This window comes from Trachypithecus francoisi, unplaced genomic scaffold (assembly GCF_009764315.1).
Source record: "Trachypithecus francoisi isolate TF-2019V2 unplaced genomic scaffold, Tfra_2.0 Lachesis_group12, whole genome shotgun sequence".
NCBI lineage: Eukaryota > Metazoa > Chordata > Mammalia > Primates > Cercopithecidae > Trachypithecus > Trachypithecus francoisi.
The window spans coordinates 106,807,671-106,829,802 of NW_022681457.1; the positions used below are offsets into that span (position 1 = coordinate 106,807,671).

Below are 22,132 nucleotides of genomic sequence, written 5' to 3' on the forward strand. Positions count from 1 at the left end.
TTTGATAAAGGAGTAGTAAGTTATCCATTAGTATTAGCTAACAACAACAACAATAATAATATCCAAGAGTATCACTAATCTCTTCCCTTGAATGAAGACCTGAATAAATACCCTCTCTCCTTTAGAGAGGGAGCTCACAGTGAATTAAATAGCTATAGATGTCACATGCTTTGGGCAAAGATGTATATCTTCACTCCCATTTGTTTTTAAGAGACAGAGTCTCGCTCTGTCACTCAGGCTGGAGTGCAGTGGCATGATTATGGCTCACTGCAACCTCGACTTCCCTGGCTCAAGTGATCCTCCCACTTCAGCCCCCTAAGTAGCTAGAACTACAGGAGTGTGCCACCATGCCCGGCTAATTCTATTCTTTGTTTGTTTGGTACAGACAAGATTTCACCATGTTTCCCGGGTTGGTCTTGAACTCCTGGGTTCAAGTAATCTGCCCACCTCGGCCTCCCAAAGTGCTGGGATTATGGGCAAGAGCCACAGTGCCCAAGCAACCCCCATTTTGCAGATGAGAAACTGAGACTCCGGGCGGTCATGTGCCCTGTCCAAGATGACCCATCTAGCTGTTGGCTCAACTCCCATTCAGACCTAAGTAGGCCTCACCCTAAGTTCTGCACTTGGCCTCTGATACCATTACAGCACCATCTGGGCAGGGGAAGGGGAGGGCTGTTTCTCCACCAGAAATATCTAGATGCCAGGACTCTTTCCTCATGACTTCCACATTGAAACTGACAGCTCATAGGGCACCTCCTCCAAGGAGCCTTCTTTGACCACCCAATCTAGAGAAGCTGCTCTGCCCCCAGGGTCCCTCACTATCCCACAGCCCTGCTGCACTCCCCTCACATAGGTCCACAGCCAGAGGTAGGTTATGTATCTGTATGTTTATTTCTGTCTCATCCACCAGAATGTCAGCCCGTGAGGCCAAAGCTCTTGCCTGGCCTGGCCAACTCCCCTTTTGCAGATAATAAACTGAGACTCAGAGTGGTCACGTGCCCTGTTCAAGACGGCCCATCTAGCCAGTGGCTTGGCTGAGAGCAAGGCATTCCATATGGTCACTGGTAGACAGAACATGAGCAGCCTGGGAAGGGACAACAGCCTGGGCTTGTATCTGCATGGGGTACATGCGGAGGGTCAGAAATGCAGGGTGAGGGGCATCTAATGGGACATGTGAACACCAGGCGGGATTATCATTCCAAATTCCTCAGTCTGTCCCCACCTGCAGGATTCCCCTTCATCTCATCAACACCTGACACCCTGGCTGCTTCTGGAGGGAGGGGTGGGGGATGGGTGGCAGCTGTCAGCTCTGGAGGGGATGGGGGGAGGAAGCCTCAGGCCTGGGCCCGGCAGCTGTGCCAGCGGAAGCCAGCACCAGCTCTTTTAATAAAACATAATGAAGCGTGGGATCATAAAATATTTCGTTTAATTCAGGGGTCCCATGAGGGTGGGGCAGACCAATTGGGCTGGCAGAGGCGAGAGATTTAGAGGGGGTGTCCTGCAGCTGGGCTTGGGGTGGGGAAGCCACAAGTAGGGGGGCACTGCTGCAGTCAAGATCCCCAACAGCAGCTGCCAGCCTCGGGTCCAGGGTCAGAGTCAAGGTGGGCTTTCTCGCGGGCTGCCCTCCCAGCTTGGAAAGAGGCAGAAGTCAGAGGCATTTATCCCAGATCTGGCCCCCTCAAGCTGATGACCTGGGACAACCCAAGGGCCTCTCTGAGCCTCAGTTTCCCCACACATGGAGGAAAGGAGGGTGGAACCAAGCAGAAAATCTCCAGAACCTCCCCCAGCGCAGATGGCCTGCACTTCCTCCTCATCATCCAGCCCACTCATTTTCAAATTCCTTTCTTGGCTATTTTATTTTCATTCAAAGTGAAACTGGAGCTGAAGCCCCGTCTGTGAAAGCGCCAAAGCAAAGCTCTCAGCTTGATTGGGGAACGAGAACCCCCTCAACCATCATCTTGAGCCACATTCTCGCCTCCCAAAGGGGTCCCCTGGGCCACCTCTATAGGAAGTTGGGGTTCCAAGGAGCACAGTTTGAAAACCAAAAGCCAGCTGCTAAGTCCTGCCTATGGCCTCCCATCCTTCAAGGCCCTGCTCTGCTCTCAGGACCTCACTGAAGTCCTACCTGATAGCAAGCCTTCCCTGGTCCTACCAACTGGGTTATCTTGGCTTTCTCCTTTCTCCTGAATATTTCCTGGAGTTGGTGATTACCGTTTTTGACTTGTTTGCAGCCCCAAGGCTTGCACAGGGTCTGGAACATAGATGTTCAATCAATAGGGCCCCTCCTCAATCCTGAACCCTCACACTTCACCATTACTCTTCCGGGTCTTATTCTTCTTCACAGCAGTTACTACTTCCTTACGTTATCTGTTCGTGTATGTGTTAGCTGGCTGGTTGTACACACTAGAAGGTAAGCTCCTGGAGGGCAGGTTTTATCTTTGGCCTATTCACCACTGTATCGCCAGTGCCCAGCACACTATCTGGAACATAGCAGGAGTCCAATAAACATGAGTTGAATGAATAAATGAATGAATCAATAGATGCGCTAAAGGACAAAGGACGTGAACTCTCCCTTCCTTCCCTGAGCAGGTATGGCTCTGCCAGCCTTAATCAGCTCGTTCAGAGTTCTTGATGCCTCTGGTGTGAATTTCCAACGAGGTAACCATATCCTTTCTCCAGACCCCAGAGCATCCTCACAGGCCTTCATCAATTACCTAAACACATACTGATGCCTGCTCTGCACCAGGACCTGTGCCAGGCGCAGAGGACATGAAAAGGAGTCACAACTGGTCTCTGTGCCCCATGGTGTTGTGAACATAGTAGGTACACAGAAAATATGTGTTGAATGATGTCCCAGATGAGACCTGAATCATGAAGAAGATATAGTCCAAAGAAGAAGGTGGGTTCCTGCAGAGTCCGAACCACATGTGCAAAGGCCCTGGGACAGCTAGGAGGGCTGAGAGCCTGTGTGGCAGGGGGACAGGGCCTCCTGTCCAGTTTTATGTCTCTCTAGTGAGTCCCTCAGATGGCAACCATCCTCCTCTTCTCTCTGAGGCCACACTTTCTGGGGAAGGAGAGGGAGGGGACGCTGGCGCAACTCTTCCCCTCAAGTGCCCTTGCCCTGGCCCCATCGCCATGGATGACATCTCCCTGGTCACTTGCACGCCCACCAAGCACCACACTCATCTGCTCAGACCCACATGCCGCACTAAATATAACCATCGCATATGCCTCTTCTGTCTCCTTTCCGAGGGAAATAGCATTGTTTAAGTAAAGCCCTTTAAATTTTAAAGAGTTGGGTTGTGTGCTCTCTGTGGGAAGCTTTTAGCAGCATGCTGGAAAGAAATAATAATAATAACGAGGCCAGAGACAACACAGCAGTGCCGAGCTGCCACCCAGTGACTGCTGAGGCAGGGAAGGGCAACCCTGTGACCTTCCACAGTGGCTCAGCCACGGGGTCTGGGGCCACCTCCAACTGTGGCTGGAGCCCCTGAGACACGAAGAGCCACATAGGGTCAGGATGGGAAGTCCAAGCAGCCTCCGAATCACAGAAGGTCGAGTTGGAAGGGATTTCTGCAGAGAAGCAAGAAGGCAGAGAGCACAGGAAGCAGGCCAAATGGGTTCAAAACTCAGCATGGCCACTCACAAGCTGTGCAACCCCAGAGCCGGTGGCTTAACCTCTCTGCACTACAGCTCTTTCTACTGTAAAATGCAGATACTAGCGGCATGCACCTGCTGGGGGGTTGCGAAGATTTCAGGAGTGAGGCAATATAAGCAGGAGTTTGTCACAGTGCTTGGTGCACAGCAAGTGTTCAATAAGCATTTGCTACTGTTATCACTTTGCAGGTGAGGATGAGGAGGTCCAGGAAGAAGAGAGCCTGGACCTGGCCACACCCCTATTTTGACTTCAATCTTTCTCTGGATCCACATAGCCGAGAGGGGCTGCTTTATAACCAGTGTGGCTGTCACAGATGCAGGGCCTGGGTTAGAAGGAGGCAGCATCTTGTCAAAAGACCAATCTCTGCTTCTTGCTCTGAAGCCCTGTCCCCTGCAGCGCTTTTCCTCTCTGCATGAGGCAAACAGCACCAGTGACATTTTCAGTGGGAAAGAGGAGCTTCGTGCTTCCCGGGGCCGGGGGGCCGGAGCGGGGGGGCGGCCAGCGGAGTTCAGGCCTCTGTGAGTGCCAGTGGGCCGGGGCGCCCACAGCTAGGGAATCTGTCTAATTGGGGGACTGATTTGCCTCCAGCAAATGCACTTCATCTGTCCCCTGTGTCCCCTCCAGCCTCAATTCTTACCTGCAATACACATCCTTCCCCCCTGCCTCCCAAGTCCCCCATGTGCCCCAGGCCTTTTCCAGACCATAGGCCTTTATCTTTGCTGCTGCTTCCTGCTCAGATCCCTCCACTCCCTTCTTCACTTGGCAAACTCCTATGCATCCTTCAAGACCCAGTCATGCATTGCCCCTTCTAGTGATCTGTGACTCTCCTCAACACCTCAAGCAGATTAAGCACTCCCTTTTCTGCATTACCCCTATGATTTGGTAGCTATGCCAACCTTAGAATTTCCAATATTATGCCGTGATTTATTTGTTTGCCTGTCTATCAGACCCAAGAGACTAGGAATTCCTTAAGGACAGGTACTGGGTCTTATTTGTCTCTGCAGCCCCAGCCCTCGTAGAAGGCCAGAGAAAGAGCAGATGCTTGGTGCAGGGCTGCTGACTGGAGCCGGAATAAGGCTTTGTCCTATGCTTCCAGGAAATGGAGCATCCCTTGTCACTGGCACAGCTATTCTTTGCCAGAGTTCTCTACAGGCAGATGCTTCATCCCAGAGGCAGGAAGCTGGGGAGGCATCAAAACAGTCTTCAAAAAATATTTTGAGCGTAAGTGGGGTGCTCCCTCTAAATCCTATTGCCCATTGAAGAATCTTAGAATGGGATCATCCAGACTCACCCTTTCATTTTACGGACCCAGGAGAGTAGGATGAGCCACACAGCAAGTTAATGGAGAAGTTAAAATCAGATCCTAGGGTCCAGAACTGCTAGGCTAGTGCCCTTCCTACCAAACTGGTATTTTCCAAAGCAGCTGATGCTAAGACGGTATGAAAGAAGCTTCTTAAAATTTTCAAATACTCACATATTTATTTTAATATGAATTAATGAAAAATCTGGCTGGGTACGGTGGCTCACGCCTGTAATCCTAGCACTTTGGGGGCCGAGGCGGGCAGATTGCCTGAGCTCAGGAGATCGAAACCAGCCTAGGCAACATGGTGAAACCCCATCTCTACTAAAAATACAGAAAAAATTAGCTGGGCATGGTGGCATGCACCTGTAGTGCCAGCTACTTGGGAAGCTGAGTTAGGAGAATTGCTTGAACCCGGGAGGCGGAGGTTGTAGTGAGCCAAGATGCTGCAGCACTCCAGACTAGGTGACAGAGCAAGACTCCATCTCCTAAAAAAAAAAAAATCTAAGGTCAATACTACAAACCCATACATTGTTCCCTGGAACCAGACAAGCCAAAAAAGGAGTCCATTGAAATTTGATTTTAAGAAAATGATGGTGTAAAAATTAGTACAGATGGGGTGGCCGGGTGTGTTGGCTCACTCCTATAATCCCAGCACTTTGAGAGGCCGAGGCAGGTGGGTCACTTGAGGTCAGGAGTTCGAGACCAGCCTGGCCAATATGGCAAAACCCCGTCTCTATAAAACATACAAAAATTAGCCGAGTGTGGTGGCATGCACCTGTAATCCCAGCTACTCGTGAGGCTGAGGCATGAGAATCGCTTGAACCCTGGTGACAGAGGTTGCAGTGAGCCGAGATTGTGCCATTGCACTCCAGTCTAGGTGACAGAGTGAAACTGTCTCAAAAAAATAATTTTTTTTTTTTAAAAAAGCACAGATGAGACAGACATGACAATAGTTGTGAAAACGGTGACTGAGGTTTCTTCGGCCATCTCTGCAGTGTGTCTAGGCTCAGACCAGGGACTGGTTCGGAGCTCAGCAGCCACAAGGCTGGTCACTCATGGGTGACCAAAGCTATCTTGGTGACCCAGGACCTGGCTCAAGGAGACAGAAGTGGTGCACCTGCCTGTGATGAAGGACTGGCCTACAGAACGTGTCCCCACATTCAACTGGAAAATGAGTCCTCATCAAAGTCAATTTGGACCATCAGGTAAATGGAACAGGGGCCGGGTAAAGGAATATCACCTCAGTCAACTTGGACATTGAGACCCAATGCGGGTGTGGGTGAAATTTTTCCCCCTGAGGCATATTTGTCCCCCTCAGGCAACTCATCCCCTCCTAAAGGATCACACACCACCGAGCACATAGGAAGGGCTGAGATGGATCAGCATTGGGGCAGGGCCAATAGCAGGGCTGGTGGAGGATGGCAGAGCCGACAGATGGCATGTCGGCGAGGGCAGGGGCACTCTGTCTTGCCCAGAGCACTTTAGAGAATGAGCCAGGGAAGAAATTGCCACTGGTATTTGTCACGGCAATTTCAGCAAAGCACGAAATGGGTAAGTGTCTCATGAATTTCAATGGACAAAATTAGTCCTCATCAAAGTCAATTTCAACAGTCAGGTAGATGAGAAAAGGGACTGGACAAAGGAAAATAGAGGATCGTGAGAAAAGCCACCTCAGGCAACTTACAAGCTAGGAGCTAAGAGGACTGCCGGTGGAAGTTTTCCTGAGGAATATTTATCTCCACGTAGAAGCCAGCTACTCCCTGAGCTCCAGCTACTCCTTTAGATCCCTCTAAAAGTGGCAATGGCACTTCCAGCTTTCAGGTGAAGGATAAAGATCCAGTGGTCCAAAGTGCTAAGTTACTCAAGAGTATCCTCCTTTCCCCCACCTGCAAGGGTGAGAGCAGCCTCTGGCAGGAGTAGCAGAGGCTTGGAGAGTGCCTGCCTTCCATTTGGAAGAAGACAGCTTTGAGCCTCTTCATATCGGACGTGGACCAGGCTGCACATGATGGGAGCCAGTGGGGATGGTGGAAAGATGACCTGAATGGATCTAAGGAGAAAGAACGTCTCCATGGGAAATAGGGTGGAAAATAGACTGGGGAATGACGAATCGGTAAGCCCTGGGGTGAAGTAATCAATCAGCGAGATGGACTAGGGCACAGGGGAGATGTGGAAACGTCGAAGAGACCAGAGTAGGAAGGACACACTGCAAAGGTCAATACCAGCTGGTGGAGAGCGCTAGTGCTTCCGCTTTGCAAGCTGCAATGTGCCTCCAAAGTTGTCTGCCCCTTCAAATCCATGTGCCGCTGAAAAGCCAAATTCCACCGTGTACCCTAAAACCCCATTCTCATATGCTACTTCCTAGCTCAGGAAAAATCTACCACAGAACCCGGGACTGGACACAAGAGTAAGCACCATATTGCTGCTATTGTTGTAAATGTAAATAGCTACCGATCATTAGTTATATATATGTTGTCTCATTGCATCATTGCCACAACCCCGTCAGGTACAATGAGCATCACAGAGCGTTTTATAAATGGGGAAACTGAGACTTAGCGGGATTGTGCTGGATCTCTGCTGCTTGGACCCCAGCTTGTTCTCTTCCCTTTCTAGCAGCTCTGCACATTGGAGGCTGGTCTGTATGGGCTTCCAATAGGGTTTGATCAATGGATGGCACCATCAGGGGACCCAAAGGCAGGAAGAGGGTAAAGTGAGGGTATTTCTCCCTCCAGCTTCCTGCCAGGCCCCCAAGAGTTGGCTGTAATCCTCTACACAGGGCCACCTGACTGTCTGGCAGTCCTCTTGGCACAGCCCAGCCTGCTTTCTGGTTACATCTCTCCTCCAGGCAACAGGTAGAAAGTGCCCCACTCTTCTAGCTCCAAGGTGCTGCACCATCCCCTGCAGTTTTCCAGAAATCCTATGCAAATAGTCCCTTGAACAAGCCCTCCTCAGACGCTCTGGGCTGAGCCTGCCATTTCCTGCCAGAACCTGATTGATAAGGAGTGAAGTAACTTGTTCCCCGGATCACAGAACATAGAAATGGTGGTGCCTCCAGAGGCCCGTGTGGTTCCATCTGAACCAAGGTTTCTAACTGCAGACATTCACGTCGGCCACCTTCACAGACTGGCCGTATCTGCAGCCACCTGCTTCACGATGTACTTAACATTTTTAACTTGACTCATTTTTTACTTAAATAAAGCCATTTTTTTTAAAGAGGGAGAATTTAAATCACTGTCCCAAATGGCAAATTGGTATAAGTTGCCTTAAACAGAGAGTGACTGAAAAATAATTACAATGAAAACAAAACATTGTTATTAAAAGCCTTGCCCCCTCTGGCATGCTGGAGGCTGGTTGCCCCAGACCCATTATCTTTTTGTTAGAAAGAAATCAGCCTGTGATAGAAGGGCGTTAAAGCATGAGAGTATCAGCCTGAGACCTTCTCCTTGGCACAGCCAGAAGGACAATCTGAGAAAAGTAAAGGGAAAGCCACCCCCTTGCTACTATTCCTTGTGACTTTCTTTCTGTCAATGGGCATGCCACACCCAAAGAGGAACATTGTCCTAGACCAGCGCTGTCCAGTAGAGCTTCTGGAAGTGCACTGCCCAATACCGTCGTCACTAGCCACCAATCACTGTTGAGCACTTAAAATGTGACTCATGTGATTGAGGAACTGAATTTTGTTGAATTCAGCTAAATGGAAGCTGAGAAGACTTGCTTAGTTTTAATTTAAACGTCAGTAGTCACACATGGCCATGTATTGAAACAGTGTAACCCTAGACTGTAAGCCCCAGTGCGGCAAGAACTTGCCTATTCGCCCTCCTCTGGATTTCTAGAACCCAACACAGTGCCTGACCCCCAGGAAACATCCAATAAATATCTGCTGCACGAATGAACAAGAGCCAGAGAAGGAAGGAAGGAATGAGGGAAGGGAAGACGGGAGGAAGGGAGGAAGGAAAGAAGGGAATAGGTAAGTTCTTGCCCTCTTAGGGCTTGCAGTCTAGAGCTGCACTGTTCCAATCAATACATAGCCATGTGTGACTACTGACATTTAAATGAAAACTAAGCAAAGTGTCTTGACTTCTATTTAGCTGAATTCAACAAAGTTCAGTTCCTCAATCACACATAGAAAGAAGGAAGAAAGGAAGGAAGGAAGGAAGGAAGGAAGGAAGGAGGAAGGAAGGAAGGAAGGAAGGAAGGAAGGAAGGAAGGAGGGGAGAAAGGAAGGGAGAAAGGAAGGGAGGGAAGGAAGGAAGGAAAGAGGGAGGGAGGGGGGAGGGAGGGAGGGAGGGAGGGAGGAAAGAAAGGAAGAGAGAGACTATACTGCTTCCTGAAACAAGAAGTTCCTTTCTGCAAGCCAGACTGGCCTGGGAATGACTAACTCTTCCCCATGAGGTAACCCCTATGCTTTCCGTGGGGTAACTCGTCCTTCTTCCCCCTACCTTCCCAAAAGCTCCCCAGCCAGGCAACAGGCCCTAGGAATTGGCCTTCTGATGGCTCTTCCCTTCCAAGCTGAGATCAGACCCACTTCTCTGCTGCAGACAGGAACAAAGAAGTCTTTGTGAAGTGACTGCCTTTGCCGCCCCCCACCTCACTCCTTCCGCCCCTGCCTGGGACATTAGGTGCTGGGTGACAATTAACAACTCATCACCTGCTTCTATGGAACCAGACACCTGGCCTTCCTTCGGCTCTTGGCTGCTGTATGGCCTGAATACCCACTCGACAAAACCAGAGCACTCGGGCGGTGAGCTCCAGCTCAGGATGCCACAGCTACCCACCCTCTGGCCGCCCCAGCCTCTGCCAGTGTATCAGAGGCTTGTGCTACCCTCCCCCAGCCCAGCCCAGCCCAGAATGATGCCAGGGCAGCCAGTGATGGACGCCTTCCTTTGGGGGCGGTGTTAGGGATAAAAGGAGGAAGAGATGGTGCTGGGGAGATAAAGGAAGCACCAACGACTGCTGACAAACAAGCCCATCAGAGGAGCGCTGAGCGCCTCTGCAGAAAGAGAAACAAAAGGGCAAAGGGAACAGCTTGGCAAAGGAACAACAACAACAAAAAAACCCAAAGGCTCAGCTGCTTCTCTCCCTGGCGACTCCCAAGCTGTCCTGTGATGTAGGAGGCTGGGGGTTGCTCCTTACTGAAGCGCTGCCAAGGTCCCCACCCAATTTCAGAGGACCCAGAGGCTTCCCCGTGCCAGGCTGTTCAGGTGGTGGGTCCACCTGGCCAAGCCCTGGGACAGATCCCTGACATTGAAGGAGAAGACCTGCCCCCCACATCATGCTCAGTGCATGCAACAAAGGAGGACTCATTCCTCTCTCTGGCCTCAGTTTTCTCATCTCTAAAATGGGGAGAGAGGAGATAGTGCAGATAATTTCCCACCTCCCTTCTGGCTCAGATGCTCCGTAATTCCAAACCCAGAGATTCTTCCAGTGATCCACGTGGGGAAACCTGCCATGCATCCTCTCCTCCTGGGCATCGAGGGTTATAAACACTTCTTCCCCTTCAAACTTGGAGGGTGCTCCTACCATGTGGTCGGGAGCCAAACATCCTCAAGGGAGCAACCACTTTCAAACACCTACTGTGTGCTAGCCACTGTGCCTATGGTTTCCTGGTATTATCCATTCACACTTCCCAGCAGCCCCCACCCCATGAAGAGGTACAAGTGCAGTTGAAGAAACCAAGGATAAAAGCAATGAAGAGGTTACTTGAGTCCACATATTGAACAAGTGGTGGAGGTGGAATCTGAAGGCCGGTTAGACCACAAAGCCCATGCCCACTGGAGATCTAGAAGCTTCTCCCCAGGACCACGCTCCTCCTCCCTTCACTCTTGGATCAGGCCCAAGTTATACACTCGGGCTGGGGCAACCCCATTCCAGGCTGTGCAATCTTGGTAGGGCCTGGGCAGGGCCCTGGCTTTCCCTTCTTGCCGAGTCAGGATGTGCTGGGAGAAGTGGGCCATCTCCAAATGATGGCATTTCCTTCTGGAGTCCGTTGTCTCTTTGGGCAGCTCAGAGCAACCATTTATAACCCAGTGGAGGTTCGAAAGAGCTTCCAGCTTCAGGTGGCCCAGAAAAGCCAAATTAATCTTCCTAGAGCCCTGCTCTGGGAATGCCACTCCACTCTTTTAAACTGTTCCCCTCACCCCATGGGCTCAAATCTAGACCGCTTCCCTAGCAGGCAGGTCTCTGCCAGCTCCTCCAACCCCCTCCCCAGCTCCTCAACCAGGACCTGCGCTTAAGCAAGGCCACGTGCCTCATGGCTCCAACCCTCACCTGCCCACATGGCATTCCCCCTTCTCCCAGCCTTTTGCATGTGCTGTTTCTTCTGCCTGGAACCCTCTCCTGACCTGTCAAGACTGTTTCAATCCTTCAGAGCCTTCCTGCGCCACTGCCTTTAATCCCCAGAGACATAAGCTTGGTTCAAGCCCTATATTGGCCATTTGATTACACATGATTTTTTATTGTTCCCAGTGAATGTGGGATTGCCCACAACCTGAAACTTCCCGAGATGTCTCTGTCAGTCCAGAATCAGGCCTGGGGCAGCTGCTTAATTAATGGAAGTGACTGGATCATGGACTTCTCGGCCAAAGCAGCTCCAGCAGAGGGAGAAGAAACAGTGACCCCACTCTCATCTCGGAGTCTCCATGGCCTGCTGGTCCCATCAGGAGGAAGGGAAAGGCCAGTTTCATGCCAAAAGCTTTCATGTGCTATTACTCTCTCTCACTTACCCTCTATTTTTAAAAGACAGGGAAACTATGACTCAGACAGCGAGTGTCTTGCCCAAGGATACTTTGTTAGGAAGTGGTCGACAACGTGAGCCCAGTGCAGGTGGAAACGAAAGCGCATTAACCCCAGGTAGCTGCCCCACAGAGACAGGGATTAGGAAGGATGGGCATACCTAGGGGTGTGCTGGCAAATGTATAACAACCAGTTCTGGGGTGAGGGAGGCCCCAGTATAGTTTGCCGATTTTCATTGTGTGAATACTCCAGTAATGGTCCATTTCAAGCTACCAACGGGAAAAATTCAGAGTTGGGAAGAGATGTGCAAATCAGTGCCTGGGTGTGAATCTGGCTCTGCCCCTCACTCAGGCAAGTCACACAATCTTTCCAAGCCTCTTTATCTCATCTGTGAAGGTGGAGAATATTATCTTCCAAATGGGCATTTCTGGGATAGTTGCGTATGATGTTATGCGTGAACATGTCTGGCACAGGGTTCGGCACATAGTAGCTGCTCAGTGAATGCTCCCTCCTCCCTCCCTCCTTCCCTCCCTCCATCCCTTCCTTCTTTCCTTCTTTCCTTCCTTTCTTCCCCCCTCCCTCCCTCCCGTCTTTCTCATCTTTCTTCCTTCCTTCTCTCCCTCCTTCCTTCTTTCTTTACCTTCCCAAATCCCCCTACCATCGGCCATCTAGGACGGTCCCCTCTCCAAGGAGAACATAGAAGGGACACAAAGCTCCCTTGGTCTTCCCACCACCTTGCAATGTTGGCCCCTCCTCCAGATGCCAGCTGTGATGCCACAGTGGTCCATGGAATGGAGAAGGACAATGGACACATTCTCACACCAGAAAGTACTTCCAGAGGCAACTGAGTAGGGCCAGGAAACAAGCCTGGGTCTGGTGTTTGAATCAAACTTCAGGCTCAGGGGAGACAGCATTCATTCATTCAACAAACACATCTTCAGGATCTATGTGCTCAGAGCCGGGCCGGGTGCCAGGGCTGGGGGTGCAGGGATGCTCACCCTCAAGAGTTCTGTTCAGGAAGGAGACTACCCTCAACTATCTCCAGCCCCAGAGGAGGGCTGCTTTCAAAGTGTTGCCCAAAGTGCTGCTGCAAACATGCTTAGGGCACACCTGAGTCTGTGTGTGTGTGGTGGGGGGCTGTGGAGGGAGGATGTGGGTGAGCAGAGACTTGGAGAAAGCCTTATAGGGAGCCAGGGGCTGTGCTAGCTGAGGGCAGATGTCTGCTCTCTGAGCCAAGAAAGGGCGGAAGTGGGGGAGGAGTCAAAGGATGGAGAAGCTAAGGCCAGAAATCTCTGAGCAGGACAAGACTGTAGGGACAGGGGAGACAGTGAGTTCTGGTCTCAAACTGTGTGACCATGGGCATGTCAGTGTCTTTACCTGTGGACTGGGGATATAACACCCACCTGGACAGCAGCGGAGGATGGAGGAAGTCACATCAGCAAAGTGGCTACAGCAGCACACAGCTCACAGCGCACACTTCAGGTCAAAGCTTACTGGCCTGTAAGCACATGGGAAACTGACCTGTCTCATGCCAGACCCCTGTGGGCTGAATGAAGCCCAGCAATAGGTTGAGGATGGGAGGAAGGCTGAGCTTGCAGCCACAGAATCTGGGTTCCAGTCCAGCCACTGCCTACTGCCATCCTTTCATCTTCCCGAGCTTCATTTTCCCTCATCTGTTCAACAGATACAAGACTAGCTGTCTCCATGTCTGATGTGAGATCTAAATGGAATAATGGGTGTGGAAGCCAGCAGGTAGAGAGTTAAGATGTCTAGTCAGGGCCTCTGCTACTTTGATTATCTGAGAAACTTCAGAAAGAAAGAATGAAATTCCAGGATCAGAACATCTTTGCTGCCAGGAAGTCCACCTGCAAGTCCAGCCTCAATGCCACACGTTATAAGCCTTTTCACACAATTTTCCATAGAAATAAAAAGCCACATGCTCAGCCCTCTTCAAAACCAGGATGCACATGTCGAAAGGCCAGAGGTAGCCTAATCACCCAAACAAACAACCTGACTGATCACCTGCTATGTGTTTTGTGGAGAAGACTCAACAGTGAGCAGAACCAGATGGGGTCCCTGCCTGCATGGAGCAGGGTCTAGTGGGTCAGGGGATTGGAAGTTCACAATAAGACTGGCTCCATCTGTACATTTTACTAGCAGGGAACAGCTTGTGTCTCAGACTGCGCTCAATGGGCCTCAAGACTCCAGGGAAAGACAGGAAAGAGGATTGGTCATCCCCAGCCAGAGGGCCATGAACCATCCTCTGTGCATTACCAAGAGTGCGCTGACTGGCAACTCCAAGGCTGGCACCAGTCATCACACCTAGGGAGGTTATCACATGCGATCCTTTCCTTGCAAGCAGCAGAAATTGACACTGGACACTCAAGCCAAAAAAAAGTAACCAATGAGAACACTGTGGAAAAGTCGAGGACCACAAGGACTGGGGCTGCTTCAGCAGGCACTCATCATTACCATGGTTAACACTAGTAACAAGCATCAGAGCCCACGGGACTAACCAAGAGCTCTGCTTGTAATGCCTGATTCCACCCTCTCAGCACCCTGGGAGGTAGGTCCCATCATTATCAGTCTCAGGAAACCAACAAAGGATGGTTTCCTGGGGGTCCCAATGGCAAGGGGGACATTCTAGTGATTCTCAGTCTTTGTGACACTCTGCCCAATATTCAGATTCCAGGGCCCACCTTGGGGATGCCTTACCCAGTAGTCTCACTCACCAAGATGTCACGCAATTTGTGTTTGGGGGGTGGGGGTGGGTGGGGGTGATTTCCCAGAGCTAATCTAGTACGTGGCCAGGAGATGTAATAAAGACTGGTGGACAAGACAAACACCAAGTTCCTTTCCTGGGAGAGGACTGAAATCTGAGTCTCAGAAAGACCCCACCCCCAATCCACCCCCTGCCCATGCCCACGACCTGTCTCTCCTGCTGTTTTGGGCTGCAGAGGTGGCTGAAGAGGGCCTATACCTCCAGCCCCATACACACTACCTTTATTTGCTCTGTCCATGGAATCTTGGCCAGGGGTCTTAGTGAACATGGGCCCCCTCCACTCCTGGAGCTCACTGAAAGCACAAAGGATCTCACCACCCCAATCTTCCTTGGAATTTCATCCTAAAGAAGGACACCTCCTAGGAAGTGATGTCATGTGTTTTACCACCGCTGACATTTATCATTCGAAATGAACAGATTTGCACCCTCCTACAAGTAGTAAGGGCTGCTGTACTCCCTTTCTAGTGATGAAAAAGCAGCTGTCTCCGGATTGCTTCAGACCTGGTTTTGAAACTCCCAGTTCCTCCACATACAAAAGATCCTGAACCTCCTTTTATTTAAAAAAAAAAAAGAAGAAGAAGAAGAAAAGAAAAAAGAGGGGGAAGGGAACAGGAGTGGATGGGGGAGGAAAGGAGTTAGAGAGGGAGGATGGACAAAACAGATTGTCATTCATCTCTTCGGAAACATGCCCAGCCTCTCGGTGCCCCGGGATGGGGATCACACTCATAGGCCTTGCTCTTTGCAGATGTGCCCTGCCCACAGCAGATGCCTATTCATTCTCTTGGTGATGGCAATAGCTTTCAGGAACACTCCCTCTCCCATCTGTGCAGATGAACACCCTGGATGATTCTATTTCAGTGTGGGTTTGGGAAAGAGTCAGGCATCCAGACAGGAGACTGGACACATCCATGTGGCTGGTGCTCAGGAAATTATCACCAGGAGATAGCAGAGCATGGAGGGAGGAAGCACAGGTCAGGGAGTCAGACAGCCCTGTATCTGAATTCCTGCTTGCCATTTAACGACTCGGTAGCCTCGGCAAAGTTACCTAGCCTCTCTGAGCCTCGGTTTCCTCATCTACACAATGGGCCTTATTTTATTTCTCAGGGTGCTTGTAAGGATTCTGTGAGACAAGAATGATTGAGACAAGAATGATAAGCCACATGGCATGATGCCTGGCTCGGTTAGGGCCAGAGAGCGATAATAGCCCCTTCCTCCCTCTAAATGAAGCATCACTCCACTGATCTTAAACACCATAGAGGCAGGGGACTCCTCTACCAAGCTCAGAGCCACTTTCCCAATGCTCAGCACCGTGTCTGGCACATGGTGTACAATAAGCATTTGTTGGATGCATGAATACATGAATTCCTGGTGGCCTGGGGCTGTAACAGAGGTGGGCAAGATGGTAAGCCAGGCTGTCAACTGCCTAGGTTAAATACGTCTGCAGATCCCAGGAAACCCAGTTAATAGAACTAACCAGCCTCCTTTTTGTTGGTCTCTGCCTTTGAAGTCACACACTGCTATAAACCAGGCACCTAAGCAAGTCCCCTAAACTCCTCCACCTCCTTCCCCTACTCCCTTCTCTGCCCATCTTGGGAGAGTGTAGTGAAGTTCAAGTAAGTGTGTGACTAATGCTCTGAAATATCAGAGTAGCCAGGCAAATCTGAGGCATCACTCAGATGACCTGGGTCCTTCTTTGCTCACATGCCCTGCCCAAGGGAGTCTTTGTGGCCAGAGAGAGGGAAGATTTGGAGGAAAGATGAGCCTGGGGCAGAACTAGGAGGGAGCGGGAAGGAGCCTGCACTTCTCTCGTTAACAAGTCTTAAACCTCTGAACCTCAGTTTCCTAGTCTGTGAAAAGAGGGTCTTAAATCCATCTTGCAGCATGAATGAGGACTGCGAAGCAGCAGCCAGCATCCTGCTAGACACATCGCAGCTGATCCATATAATCGGGGCTACTGGAAAAACAAAACCCCAGCTACGATATTAGCTGCGGAGGAAGGGAGCAGTCTAAGGCTGTGAAAGACTTGTGTGGAAGAAGCGCTCGATGTGGGCCTCATCCCAGCATCCACTAGGGCAGCTCTGCTTTCGGACCTATCATCTTGCTCAAGGTATGGGGAATTTAGGAGGGTGATAATGTTTCCTCCAAACGGGTTCTCCTACTTTAAAGAAAAATAAAAATACAGAAGTTTCAAAACCACCGAAGTGAGTGATCTCCGAGGTCGCTCCAGCTCGAATATTCTCTGCACTTAAAACACGAAAATGAAAAACTCCCATTTGCAGGGTGGTTGGTGGGTGGAAGAGGGGTGGAGTTTATGGCTAGGGGCGGGGCCCCGCTGGAGGGGCATGGGCGGGGCAGCCTGCAAGGGATTAGGACCCTTACCTTCCCCGGTTGGGGCTGGAGAAGAAACCCTACAGCGCCAGAGGCCCCGCCCGGCGGGAAGGGGGCGTGTGAAGGGAAGATAAATATATAAAGTCGTCACACCCGCTCGCGCGCGCACAGCCCCCGCAGTCTCGGCGCTGCGGCTGCGACGGCCCAGCGGAGACAGCCCTTCCATCCCACCCACCTGCTGACACGCGGCTGCGGAGACAGAGAACCAGAGAACCGGCCGGGCCGCCCACCTCCGTCCGCGCACTCCCGGAGACCCCCGGCTGGGGCCGTGGGCTACCCCTAACTGGGGCCGCCCCCACCCTGCCGTCAGCGGAGCGTTTCCCAGGGCTGAACAGCGGCTGAGGACCACTCCTCCACCCCCTGCCCGGCGCCACTACACAGGCTCCAGTGCAGGACTTCCCAGAAGTGCCCAGACACAGTTCACGGGGGCTGGAGGAGCTGAAAACGCCCCAGAACACTCCCGGGAGTCCCGAGAAATGTGGGATTCTCCTCTGGAGGGTCTGATTCTGGGACGTGGGCAGCCAGGGCAAGGACTTCCGGCCCAGCCAGTGCGAGGGGCAGCGGCCTCCTTCCTCCTGCTAGACCCGACTCTCTAGCGTCGGGCACCCTTGCTCTGCCACGCGAATGGGGCAGAACCGGCGAGGGCGCTCTGGCCGTGTCCCTCCCCGAGCGGTGACCGCCAGTACGTTCATAAAGGCCGGCCCAGGTTGCTCCTCTCCCTGGCCTCCGAGGCAGGTGGACCTGCGAAGCCGCTGCCAGGTGCACCTCTCTGGGCCACCCCCAGGAAGGGCGCCCTCCTCCGGCACGGCCCGCCTCTTGCGTCTCTCACGGACTCTTCTCGCACCCCGCCCCCCATTCTGGGCACAGACTTGGAAGGAGGAAAGAGGGACCCCACCCTCCTGTGCTCTCCTCTGCGGAGAAGAGAGGGCTCGCGGCGGCCTCGGACCTCCCTCTGCACCCCAGAGGCGCAAAGTTTCCCATTCGCGATCCGGATCTGCGCTCTTCCTTCATCCTGCGCAGATGAGCTCGGAGGCCTCGCTGGCTCCCCCGGCCCAGATGCGCTCACCCTCAGCCAGGCCAACCCCCGCCTCCCGCAGCCCGCAGAGGCGGGCAAAGGGATCGGAGGCGCCAGGATGCCGGGTCAGCTCTCCGCAGCCCGGCAGCCAGAAGAACGCTGCTCCCGGGTTCCAGGGAGAGCTCGCAGGGTGGGGTCCTGACGGAGCCAGGGTTTCCCACCAAGCCCTTCCCATCAGTCCTCTCCACCGCCCTGCCTCGTCTCTGTGTTCTGCGCATTCCCAGGGAAAGGGGTGCTTACCTTCGGTCCCCAACCTTCAACCCCCGCTCTCTGCAATGTCCAGGTGAGGGCTCCAGTGCCTTTCAACAAACCCCAGTGCCCTCTCGGCGGCGCTGGAACCGGAACCTCTCCCATATAACCTTTCCCTCTAGAGGCATCCGAAGCCAGGAGCCCTCAACCCAAAGTTGAGGGGGGAGATTTTGATCCACTTTGGAAAGTCTCTTGTTCCCCTTCCAAGGATAGGGGAACAAAGTACAGGGTTTGCATTCCTTCTGGGTTACACCAACCCCTCCCCCCTCGCTGTCAGGACTACCTTCTAGGCTCAAATTCTGCAGCTTCTCCCATCAGCAGACCCAGCACTCACCAAGGACTTCGGGGTAGAAGGAGTTGGGGTAATTTTTAAGGCACTCTCGGAGCCTAGGCAGGCACCTCCTGCTGGGACAAGGCTATGGCATAGGACAGAGGTGATGCCCGTCTCTATCACCCAGTGGGGCTCGGGGTCGAGACCTTATTGATCATAAAGACGACTTTTTGGCACCTCGCGTCCCCCTCCCACTCCGAGGCGGAGCCAGGCTCTGACTCCAGCCAGGCTGAGGTTGGCACCAGGCTTGGAGGAGGATCCCCGACGCGGACCCTCTAGCCTCGGTGCCCGCGGCTCTTCGCTGGTCCCGCCTCCCTCCCGCCTGGCTTTTAGCCTCGCGTTGGCTCTCCGCTCACTGCGCGAAAAGGTTTCGGCTCCGTCACCATTTAAGACCCGCTACGCGGCGGCGCTGGGCGGGAGGCCGGCCGCGAACCGCGGACCCTGGGCCTGCGGAGCCACCTCTCGCTGGCTCCGGAGTACCGGCTCAGCTTCAATCTCCTTCCAGCTGGCTTAGCCTAACCCGGGAGCAAGTCCACACGGGACACATACACACACACACACACACACACACTGAGCTGCTCACAACTCCCCAGTCCCGGACGCGTCCATACCTTCCTGCACACAAGAACCACACGCTCCATGGCACGCATACACACACTCCCAGCCCCATGAAGCACACGACCCCCAGGCACCTTCACCCCCACCCATCCCAGATAAGCACACTCCTGCCCAAGTGTCACAGTCCCGTCTCCTGTGCACACAGAAATAGTAATCCGCTGTCGTACACCCCTAGAGACCTGCACACTCGGGACACGCGTGAAACGCCAAACCTCACATACCCACCCCCTAACACCTCACACCCACAATGACACAAGCTCACACACTTCACACCCTCACCGGGAAGCTGGCACATGTTCACACACCCCCCCCCAACATTCTCTCACACTCTCACACATACACCTTCTCCATGTAACTGACACAGACACTAACACCCCTCCAGACACTCGCTCACTCACACACAGACCCCACACCATCACACACACAGGCGCACACACACTTGCATCTCTAAATACACTCCCGCACCTTCTCCCCACACAGCTCCTTCCCGGACACCCTCACCCAGAGACACAACAAAGACACACGATTGTATACACACACACACACCCTGGCACAAACCCATGAGCGCTCTCCCCAGAGGCGTCCTCCCTCCCTCATCAAGCCAACCAGTTCCACAGACCCCAGGCAGGACCGGTGCTCGTAGCCCGAGCCTCTCGGAGCGACCCCGGCCCGCATTCTCCCCCAGTGCCCCATCCCCGCGCGCGTTCCCCGCCCGGCACCCGCCAGGCGCCCGCGCACTCACCGCAAGCCAGGTCCAGGATCGCGGCGAGCAGCAGGCAGACGCAGCGGCGGAGGCTCGGGGCGGCTCGCATGGTGCCCGGGAGCTGGCTGCGGTGGCGGGGCGGCGGCGGTGGCGGCGGCGGCGGCGGGTCCCCTCGCCATGGGCTCAGACGCGCTCCTGCCTCCGGCCGCTGGCCGAGGCTGTGGCGGGCAGCGCGGAGCGCCGCGGGGGCGCCCCCATGCCGCCGCGGCCGGGCCGCCTAGGCGCCCGGCTTGACTCGGCTCCGGCTCTGCGAGGCGCAGCAACCCTCGAGCTCTGGGCGTCCTCGGGGCGCGCCGCGGTTCTCGGCTTCCCGGCTGCGCGCGGTGCCCACCGCGGCCCGGAGTAGGATCGGCTGCAGCACCGGAGTTTGGAGCCGAATCGCGCTCTCTCTGCCTCGCGCTCGCCTCTCCCAGCGGCGAGAGCACCCGGCTCCCCGCGCCCTCCCTCCGTCCCTCCCCCTCTCCCCGCCCCCCGCCCTCCTCGCCCTCCCCTCGCCGCGCTCTCCGCGTATTATACAGACTTTTCTTTAATCCTTTCTGGGCTGTTCGGCTCTCGTCCGCTAAGCCGATTTATTGCAGGGAGAAGGAGAGCTCACCCCTTCCTAACCTCTCCTCTCCCCTCACTCAAAACTGGCTTGCTGCCTCCACCTTCTTAACCCTTACCCAGGTGACCCAGCACCCTGCCCTGGAGGCTATGCTCCGTCGGATCCCCCTTCCCCTAGCACCCCCGCATCCCCGGGATTACCATCGCCCTCCCCACTACCCAGTCTGATGAAAGGAAGCCACCTCCCTCCTGAGAGGGAAAGATGCCATCCTGGGAGCAGGGCAGGCAGGGTGTGGCTCTGGAGTTCTGGCCTTGCCAACGATGAATGCCCTCATTGGGCAAGATTAAGGGGTTTCCGTGTTCTGAAACTTCCCCAATTACGGCTGCTCCTTCCCCCAGGGACTCACGGAAATGGGATGTGTTCTCTCTTTTTTCCACATGCTGAGATCCAGCCAGGAATGGGTGAGGAACTGTTTGTTTCCTCCTGGCACAGACCAAGTTTCCACCTTTTTGCCAGACCTGACACCTTTTTTCCCCAGGCCTGAGAAGAACGGGTTTGGGACTTGTATGTTACCATTACTCTCCCACCAACACACACGCGCACACACACACGTGCACACCATTGAGCCTCAGCCCTGGTGGTGGACCTTGAGGCCTCCTGTGAGGATGAAGGGGAGGGGTACTCTAGCCCTTGGGGTGGGCTGGGAATGTGGTTAGATGAGGAAGTTCAGGAGATAGAATTTCACAGTTGGTAGGGTGAGATTGGCAAGAGATTGGCAAGGGCCAGAAAAGCCAGGGGCAAAACTGGCTCAGAACTCAGGTGAGGCCCTTTACCCAGGCCTTCTATGGAGAATCTCCAGCTTCCCTAGCTCTGGCAGGTTTCTGAGTCAGGCTGTTGCATTGTTCATCTACATGGGCAATGGGTACATAGCCAGTTCCATCTCCAGCAGCCCTCTGAGAGGAGTGTAGGAAGTGGGGTGGGCAATGGGTGGTTGCTGGGCTGCCTCTCAGTAAGCTTTGTGCAGAGATGTCCCTGAAAGCAAACTGCTCCCTCCACCTGCCCTCTGGAACCTCATCCCATGGCCTCCCAAGGCAGCCCTGTGGCTCAGCTTGCTCACCCGCCCCAGAAGCAGCGATTTGCATTTATGAAGATCTGAAAGCATACGTTCACCTGACAGGCTTTAGAATGATCCTCTCAGTAAAATAATAACAATGATCATAATAAACCCTTATAAATAGGTGTTTGATTACAGTTTGTCCCTACGTGGGTTTTTTTTTTTTTTTTTTTTTTTTTTTTTGAATCAGACTAATTGGTTGCCAGGTTGATTGGACTGCATATGGCTCGAACACTTGGAGTCTTAGGTCCTTTCTTCTCCCTTGGGCTGCTGTTCTTTGCTCCCTCTCACGTGCATCCACCCAGATCTCCCCTTCTCCAGGCTGCTGAGGGTCAGCTTGAGGTCACCTCTCCCTTTCGCCTTCTTCTCAGGCTGCAGGGCACAGTCCCTAACTGCCTCCTACCCAGCCCTCCCCTCCCCACTCTGACCCAAGAAAAAGTCAACAAAGCCAAAAGTCCATCCCAGGTTCTAAGCCCTCTGTGGAAGGGGCTCCCTGGTTGGGGAACAGCATCAAGCTGGGGGGGTTCCCTTGTGCTGGTCTGAGTTGTGTAGGGAAATGCCAAGCATCGCTGTATGGG

General features: G+C 53.3%; 1 protein-coding gene across 1 annotated transcript in view; it reads right to left on the reverse strand.

Annotated features, from left to right (window-relative positions):
- IGSF21 (immunoglobin superfamily member 21) overlaps positions 1 to 20,112 on the reverse strand; it is a 269,631-nt gene extending 249,519 nt beyond the window's left edge. Inside the window, exon 1 of the mRNA XM_033228095.1 lies at positions 19,876 to 20,112. Within this exon, the coding sequence (XP_033083986.1) occupies positions 19,876 to 19,945 (70 nt within the window). The 5' untranslated portion in view covers positions 19,946 to 20,112. The remainder of the gene's footprint in view (positions 1 to 19,875) is intronic.
- Between the last annotated feature and the right edge of the window lie 2,020 nt (positions 20,113 to 22,132).